The 8,891-nt window shown below is 34.7% G+C and overlaps 1 protein-coding gene across 1 annotated transcript in view; it reads right to left on the reverse strand.

Annotated features, from left to right (window-relative positions):
• OTOGL (otogelin like) overlaps window positions 1-6,630 on the reverse strand; it is a gene marked incomplete at its 3' end in the record, with an annotated part of 117,429 nt that extends 110,799 nt beyond the window's left edge. The window contains exons 1-4 of the mRNA XM_019630438.1: window positions 6,579-6,630; window positions 5,491-5,530; window positions 4,477-4,525; window positions 578-644 (exon numbers count right to left, since the gene is read on the reverse strand). Coding sequence (XP_019485983.1) covers window positions 578-644; window positions 4,477-4,525; window positions 5,491-5,530; window positions 6,579-6,630 — 208 coding nt within the window. The remainder of the gene's footprint in view (window positions 1-577; window positions 645-4,476; window positions 4,526-5,490; window positions 5,531-6,578) is intronic.
• Window positions 6,631-8,891: the final 2,261 nt, after the last annotated feature.

An 8,891-nucleotide genomic window follows, 5' to 3' on the forward strand; every position in this document is an offset into this window, starting at 1 on the left:
AAAAAATGATGTTTTTCATACACTTAAATGCAGTTTTTCTTTCCAAAGGGACAAAACTACCTTTACATTTTATCTTATATCACAATTTTGCATTTTTCCAATGAATAAATGTCTAATTATTTAGATAAACAAATGTATCTCCTTCAAACATTTATAGCTCTCTTTATTCTCCTGAAAACAAATATCAAGCCAAAAAGAATCAGAAATCCTTGTTATTTGCAATGAAAAACTCAAATTTCAAACTAAGGTCAGCACTCTGCTTAATGGAAATGGGAAACTGGTAAACAAAAATAGGATGTAAAGGGATCAGGGAGCAAGTAATTGCTTTAGACAATAAGTTTCTGATACCCAGTGATATCTTTCCTGGTCATGTAGTTAGCAGCGTTCTCTAAGTATTGAACCCTGCTTATTTCCAAAAATAATTACAATTTCTATTTGAGGTGAACCTAAACTATTACTAAGTGTTATTACCACCCTGGCTCAGTTTTCTTCATCCACAATACGGAAGTAATAAAGACTTGATTAAATATATCCCCTGTTGAGAAAGCAAATACAAAAACATAAATGTAGCACTGACCTTTTATTTTGCTCTCACCCCAATTAATAACTTCATGGAAGAAATATCGTGGAGAAGTTGCTTCAAACTTTGAAAGAAAGAAAGAAGAATTCAAGAGAGTTGGATTATTTAATTCAATCCAAACAAACACACAAATTAGAAAGTCTGAAAACTAACTACAAATATAGAAATTATGAAGTACTGACTTTCTGTTTCCTTTGGTTAGCGAAGCAATCTCAGTGAGGCAAAACAGGCTCCTCAGGGGTTGTGGGTTTGCCTCATACATGACTTTGACATGTTCTTTATTCTCTCTGACCTCAGTTCTTCTGCCTTCCTATCCTCCTTGGAAAAGAGCCTGACTAGAGTCTAATTTTTGCATTAACTGACTGCTCTGCTTGCAGATGAGTCTGGTGAAAATGCATGGGGCCAATGAACCAACAATGATATCCCCCCTGCCTGCAGACCTATCTGTGAAGATACCATCCACAGAAGTTTCTGCTGCTGCAGTGTGAGGATCACCCTCACTCTCCAAAGAATTGACACTTAAAAGTTCATAGAACATTTCAATATATTTTTTATCGACCACAAGGCACTTTAGGGTAGTAGTTACAAACCTGAATTAGAGAATCAGACAGCCCTGGACTAGAGTCCTGTTTCTGCCATTACTCACTCTTAGGCAAGTTTCTTAAACTCTTAGCATCTCATTTGACTTATCTGTAAAATGGGAACAATGGTACCTACTTCGTTGTGTAGTTATAACTATAAATAAAACAATGTATGTAAAGATTTCTGCATACTGCCTCACACAGAGAAAGTTAGCAAGAAATTTATATCAATCTAAGCAACCCAGATAAAACCTTAAGACCTTTAGAGGTCAATATGGATAAGTAGCAAATAATTGTGGATTACTAAAACTAATCAATTACGGATGTGTATTCCAACTCAATGCCAATTATGTGCATGGTCTGGGGCAATGTCTTTTCCAATAGCATTTTTACATTCACCCAATATTTGCCAAATAATTGTCAAATAGAGCACCAGAGGATGTTAGAAAAACTGGAAAGGGTGAAGGATAAGAAGAGAGGGGGATAGGGAATGTGACTTCAAGTATGATGTCCTTTCTCAACATGTTCTGGTCTCCTTGCTACATGTAAAATTTTATTTTGGCATTTTCCAACAAAGTACTTTTTCTTTTAACAGTCAAACCAGCCCCATGCAGATAAAAGAACTCCCACACTTACCAATTTAAGACTCCTTTCTAACTCCTTGGCCCATACCATGGTTCCAAGTTCATTGATTCTTGCTTTCATTCCTCCTGGGTTTTATCATCACTGTCTAATCTCCCCTTTTTGCCCTTACCTCTCTTTTCAAACTAAGTCCGATTCATAATAACCTGTGACCTTGATTCCCCCAAGACATCAAGTTTTATTCTCTCTTCCGCCGTATTGCTTCTACCTGCCTAAATCTAACACAGCCACCAATATTACTGGGAACCAAGATCTTCTTACTTTGGCTCCAATGAATCATCTCTGACCCTCACTAAAAGTGCACAATGACTTCACCTCTGCCTCATACCAGCTCATAACCTTGAACAAACTACTCAGTCTGCTCAGCCTCAGTTTTTCAAAAGATTCTCTTGCTGCCCTTCTCCACATCCTCTGAGACCTCTTCGGACTTCACCTGCTTCTGGGTATCTGTGCACATTGTGACCCTCCCAAATTCAAACACTGGCTTCTTCTTATCTCTGCCTGAGGGCAGCATTCAAGCAGGGCAGAACACAGAAAGTGCCTTCCAGGGGATTTAAGGTCACCCTCCACCAAGGAGAGACAGGAGTTGGTAAATGAGCACCCCAGCTTCCCGCATCCCTTGGAGAAACAATTCTCCAGCACATTCTACACAGCTCCTCAGAGGGACCCCAGCAAAATTAAGCCCCAGATTTCAAAGGAGCAAACTCTTCATTAACACAGCTGTTATATATTGGACTTTCTCCCTCCCCAGTCTCACATTTCCCTCTCCCTCACTGCACATCCCAAATAAATTACCTGCATCTAAGTCTATGTCTCAGCCTTTGCTTTCAGGACAAGAATTTTGAAAGGTAATGCAAATGCAAAAAAAAAAAAAAAATTCCAAGCAGTGGGTGCATCTATTCACGTAAGTGACAAAAAAAAAAACAAAAAACCAGCCCATTCTTCTCCTTGCTGATTACATCTCCACAGGAGGGTGAGAAGCACCGAGAAATGTAGTCTGTAGATGAGAGATCCCTGCAGCGAACAAATACGCCATTGAGAGAAGCCTGTGTCTACCCTTTCTTTGCTCATTGTTCATCTCATTGCTCACATATTTCTGAATCCTTACTTACACAGATATCTACCCATCAGGGTTCTGTCTTCCTGGAGCAGGGGAGTGAATCTGTGGACAAGAATGGCCTTAGCACATGAAATTTCAACCCTAAACAATGATTCTGACCTCATTGCCCTGCTTTCACATTTCTTCTTCGAAAATTTCTTCAAATATTAAATCATTCTGATGCATGTTCTCTAGCGATAGGAAATAAAAGGGAAAGTGTCCTGCTCTTCATTTTCTCTAAAAGGAAAACCAAGACAAGGTGGGTGCGGTGCGTTCCTCACTTCTTAACAAAAGGGGGGTCGTCACGTGACGCCTTTGCAGTAAATTATACAAATTCCTAAAGTCATCTAAATGGACAACAGTATAACCCTATCAATGGGTCATTTTATGTGATAACCTTAGGATATATCTCACAGGCTCATCAATCTACTGGGCTCACCAGAATGCAGCTTTTCTCAAATTCGGATTTTCAGTTGAGTCGCGCTGATGTTGTTTTGCAGTTAATATGGTCTACTGGCAAACGTACTTAAAATTTCTCAGAGAAAAATCATTTAACCACTTCACGTGATATGTAAGTACTTAAATACACAAAACTCTTTTTAAGAAAAAAGAATTTCCATTCCATAAATAATCCTTTACCCATTCTAGTACAAAAATGACCTACACTCTTAGTTCTGCCTTCTAAATTGTCACAACAGAGTATCAAATCTGTCTTCAATCCTCTTTTAATTAACACCAAAAAACATAAAAATTTAGGTATTTACCAGAAAATGCTAGCAGAAATTGATTGCATTTCAGCATTTGACAAAGGCCTCCTTAAATATATAAGCTATTTACTATATAAATACTCAAATTATATACTTTCCAAAAAAAATGTCTTTAAGTTAGGATTCTCTATTTTACCATCTATATTTTATAGAGAAATGCTTTTTAAAACTCACTCATTTGAACAGTCCAACCATAGTTTAAAGATATTGCAATTATCTTATCCAATATCCTTTAAATAAAGGGATCTAGGCAGTGAAAAGAACTCCTCAAGTTCAGTGCTACCTGGCTCATCCAAAAAAAAAAAAAAAAGGTTACCTCTCCAGAAGTGCCTGTAATTTAGATTTATCAAACAATATGAAAGCTGTTTGTCAGGACACCAGGGAATCTCTGATGCCCTTTTGCAGTGTTTAACAGATCGTTTACACCTTTCTCTGTCCTGTGTGGTTGTATTTGTTCTATTGTCACTGTCCTAACTGCTATTGTGCTTAATATTTAAACCCACTAAAATTTTCTGGCAAGTACATGAGATTAAATCTCCCACCAATGCTGTGAGCCTATCAGTAGGAAACCGAGGTGAATAGCAAAAAAAAGCATTTGACCATAAACAAATAAATGTGAACTGAGAATGAATTTGAGGGTCTCAGAAAAGCAGTAGAGAAGTTACTTGGCCGCTTCCTCCTCCTTCCTGTCTTGTTTTTACCATTTCATTCCCCATCCACAAAGGTCTCATTGTTGAAGTGACAGCAGAGTCCTGAAACAGAATGGATTATTTCTCTCCATCTCTCTCCATCTGAGGCATAACCTACCTGTGCTGCTAAAAGAGCTCTTTTCTGTCGATTTTCATTAAACCCGTTTCTGGAAGAAAACAAAAAGAACTTGTATAGTCAAAGGCCCAAGGCAACCTGAACAAGCCTTTCCCAAGAGAGAGCTGGTGTTTTCCTCCTGATTTCCATCACTTTATCAAAGAGGTCTTTCTTGGTTTAACATTTAAAAGGTCCCCCTCCCCCGTTTGGAGGGGTTAGATTTGGGTGGTGGAGCTTTCTCATTTTACAAAATTCAGAAGTGTCCCCAAATCTCTCCAGTCTCTGATATAAACTGAATTTTAGGAAGGAACTTCAAGATAGAGAAATAAACAAACTAGTGTAACATTGTAGCACCAATACTCATTATATTATTCTCCACATGGCTTCATAAAACTGGTGAGATAAGTATTTGACAAGGGTACATTCATTCTCTTCAAACATATTCAATTCATTCCTTTTCCATGTTATAAAGGGAAGATCAGCATTAATGTGAGTAAGCACATCGTACTGTGATTTCTCAGGATCAAATGATGAATAGAATTCTGTTTTTCATTAAGCAGAACAGTTTAGTCCAAAAAGTGTTTTTCATTATTTACTGCTAGAGCAATTGTATTCTTTTTATCATTATAAAATGCTTTACTCTATGTTAAGATGCAGTACATTTGTAATCAGCAATCTACTTTGATAATAACAATAAAAAAGGGGAAATTACTGAGTATAACTTCTTTATAAACCTTCGAAGTCCCAGTAATTTCCCCTTAGTATATACAGTCTTGGGACACCACCAAGAACTCCCCACAAATTTATAATAAAAGGAAATATTTTTGTTTCATAAATATGACCTGAATGCCTGATAATTTTTAATTTGTGGAAATATTTTAAAGAACTACATATTATGCTCTTATTTTGTAAAATATTTCATTTATTTTTTTATAAACAGATATAGTTATCTGCTGAAATTTACTCATTCTTGTTAACTTTATGTTTCAGAGGACACAAAGAACAGGCAATACTCACTTTGATGTTTCTGTCAAGATGGATGGTGCACAAATATATCCTACCAGAGATAAACATATATAAGAATTTTAAAAATTATACAAATATCTTGGTCACATATTCTGATTATTAAACAGATCATTTTAACCTAAATTCTAAAACTTGGACTGAGTTTTCCTGTTAGTGATGTTGCATCTTCTAAAGGATTTTGACCAGCAAATTCCCTGTGAGACATCAGTGACCAGTAATCCAGAAAGAAGGAGCAGTGTGCCTAAATTTACACAGAGACATGATACAGTAGAATGAGCACTAGACTTGGAGTCAGAGATCCAAGTTTCACTCTTGGTCCTACCCTTAGTAAATGCCAAGCCTAAGTAAGCTACTATACACTTCACAAAATAATGGTGGTCATCTCCAAAGTCCACTCCAGCTCTCAACTCTCTATGACATTTTCTCCTTGGAGTTTCAGTCACCACTAGGATTGAAAGATAGCGTCTATGACCTCCCCAGTCTTTCATGCTTCAGTAATTTTTCTCTCGTCCCCTACAAGCTCCAAAATATGCAGCCTTTTTCAGAAATTAGAAACTGACAAGTGAATGTAAATAAATGCTTTTCCCATAAAAAAAGTTATTAAAAATTTATTTATAAATAAAATTGCTATAAAAATAATTGAAAATCAATTCTTAGCATCAAATGTTAAAGTCCTTCTTAAGACATCTTTTTACCATTCTTTGGGTTATTGGCATGAAGAAAGTTTAAATACTCAGTATCTCTTTATTGATTATAAAATTTCATATGTTTAAATTACACAGACACTATTTTAAATCATCTTTTAGAAGAGAATTAGAATCAGAGCTTCTTTCAGCACAATTGCATATCATAATAAAAGCATGATTTTAACTCTTAAAGACCGAAAAAAAAAACCTAAAAGTCCCAAATTACCTACATTATTAAGAATTTTCAAAAAGAAGATCTGGCTGTCATTTAGTATATATATTTATTCTAATGACATCAAACTTCTTTACAGTATAAGAAGAAACTATTCCTATTAGTTGCAAGAGAGACTAAAATACAATAAAATGAGGTAAAAATTGTATATGAGTTCTTACCTTGTAATGAAAACAGCAGTATATGAAGCAAAAATGTACTCCAAGGTATCATTAAATTGAGTTTTCTCACAATGTTCATTTCAGTGTAGACTTTCTCCCTGAAATGTAACCAAATTGTTGGTCTTTACTATGATGGCATCTTAGAAGGATGGGTATTTGTAGAGTACTCAAATTCTTATAAATATAACTTTGTAATAAAGTAATTCATAAAGGAATTCCCGTCTTTCTAACTACATACAGCATCTGAAGCTTTAGAACTTGCAGGCAACCCTTTGGCTGAGTCTCTCATTAGTAATGCATGGCAGCTTCTTACCTGAGCCCGTATTAGTTACGCCCTATCCTGCTCCTGCACATCATAAGCCTTTTCAGCCTGTATTAGCCTTTTATAAATTCTAAAGACAACAGTATCAAAACATAAAAACTCTGTTATCTACTGATGTCATAAGAGATCATCATTATTCTTGATTGTTCATCTCTTCTCTATGCTTTATTCAAAAAATAATTACTCTCCTTTGAAAAGCCTGAAGTAAAATCCTATCAATAGTTCCTAGAATGTCTAGATGTTCTCATACATTTTGCTTTAAGAATGAAAAGTAAATTAAATTATGTGCATATATTTTCAACTCAAGTCCCATTACAGTGTTGTTTAAGTTGATCTATTCACAAGCCCACAGATATTTCTCTTAAACATTCTGCAACAAAAGTAGAAAATAACACATAAAGATGATAATTGTAATATTTGACTTTAAAAAGAAAATAAAGTAAATCACCTAGCCCTGAAAACCTTCCCATCAACCCCCATTTTTCCACCCTCTATGACAAATACCTAGTTAGAAAACAAAGAAGGATTTCATATTCCCACAGTGAGAACATTCTTCTCTGGAAGCAATTGACTACCTAGACTGGCATCAGCAAATAGCTTGAATACTTCATAGAGAGAATCCAAATTCCCATAAATCAGTGAAGACATGCTCATATAATGGGTGCGTATTTCCTATAGCAGATCCCATGAGTTACCTGCACTATTATCAAACTCATTTAATAGATCGGGGCACAATATCACGGAATGTCTAACTACACAGAAACTACCTTATGAGACAAAAAAGCACACCAGCTCTTAACATCTTATACTCAGACACCTCTTCTGCAATGACTTTCCAGTTTTTTCTGTGAAGTATCCTTGACATTCTAATTATTGTATACCCAATGTCAATTACATAAACAGTTCCTTGTCTATGTCCCAAATTCAATGATCATTTTCTCTTGTTCTGTATGATTTTAATCACTTTCCAGTGCCTACATGATCACTAATTCCACAAGCCAAGAAGATATTTACCTGTAAATTCATTTTTTTAAACATGAAGACCCACACAAACTTTACTAAAATTATAAGTAGCTATGAGCCTATCACACACATACACACATGTGCACACACACACATATACATGCTTGCACATGTACACTCATTTTAAAATTGTGATAGATAAGTTTAAATAATTTAGGAAAAACATGTGTTTAATAAATATTTATTGAAAAGTTATTAGTCATGACAAAGTAATTACACAATCACTCTTTAATTGATTAGATAATAAATTAACATAATTCTAAACAGATAGGCATAGTTATCTATGTTACATCCTAAATATTGTCAAAAAAAAAATATATATATATATACTCGACCACAATCAAAACTATAAAATATTCTAGATACTTTCGACGATGTGACTACAGAATAAATTAAAAAGTTAAGCTTGAAATTTGTTTAGAGAATATTAATTTTCTTCCAAAGAAATTTTAAAATTAAGGGCAGCAATTTTGCTTATGCAGAATATTCTTTGACTCCATGGAAAGGGTGAAAACGCATATAGCCAATAAACATTACTAAGTCCCCTCCTTAATTTATAATATTTTCTCTTGGTTTCATAGTTTCACATATAAGTCAACCTAAAAATTGAAGAATCTATAAATCATATTTTAGGCTTATTTTTTTCCCCAATCTAGTAACTGCTTGACTTTTTTTAACTTAAAATTTTCACAAGTGACATACATATGGAAAAATGCCAAATGGAAACCAAAGTTAAATTTCATGGTTCAAAAAAATAAACACTTTGATAATACTCATAGTTATTTCTAAATATTAAAGCCATGTGAAAAGTATTTAGTTCTAATGTAATAGATATTTATGTGCTTAATTCAAATGTAATAAATGAACTTTTCATCTCAAATTTCACACAGTATCTTTAAACTTTTTATTCAAAAGCATCACAGCCATTTTCACTGGTTATGATTGAAAATTCCAAGACTATGTCATCC

Source organism: Hipposideros armiger, unplaced genomic scaffold (assembly GCF_001890085.2).
Source record: "Hipposideros armiger isolate ML-2016 unplaced genomic scaffold, ASM189008v1 scaffold_913, whole genome shotgun sequence".
NCBI classification, from domain to species: domain Eukaryota; kingdom Metazoa; phylum Chordata; class Mammalia; order Chiroptera; family Hipposideridae; genus Hipposideros; species Hipposideros armiger.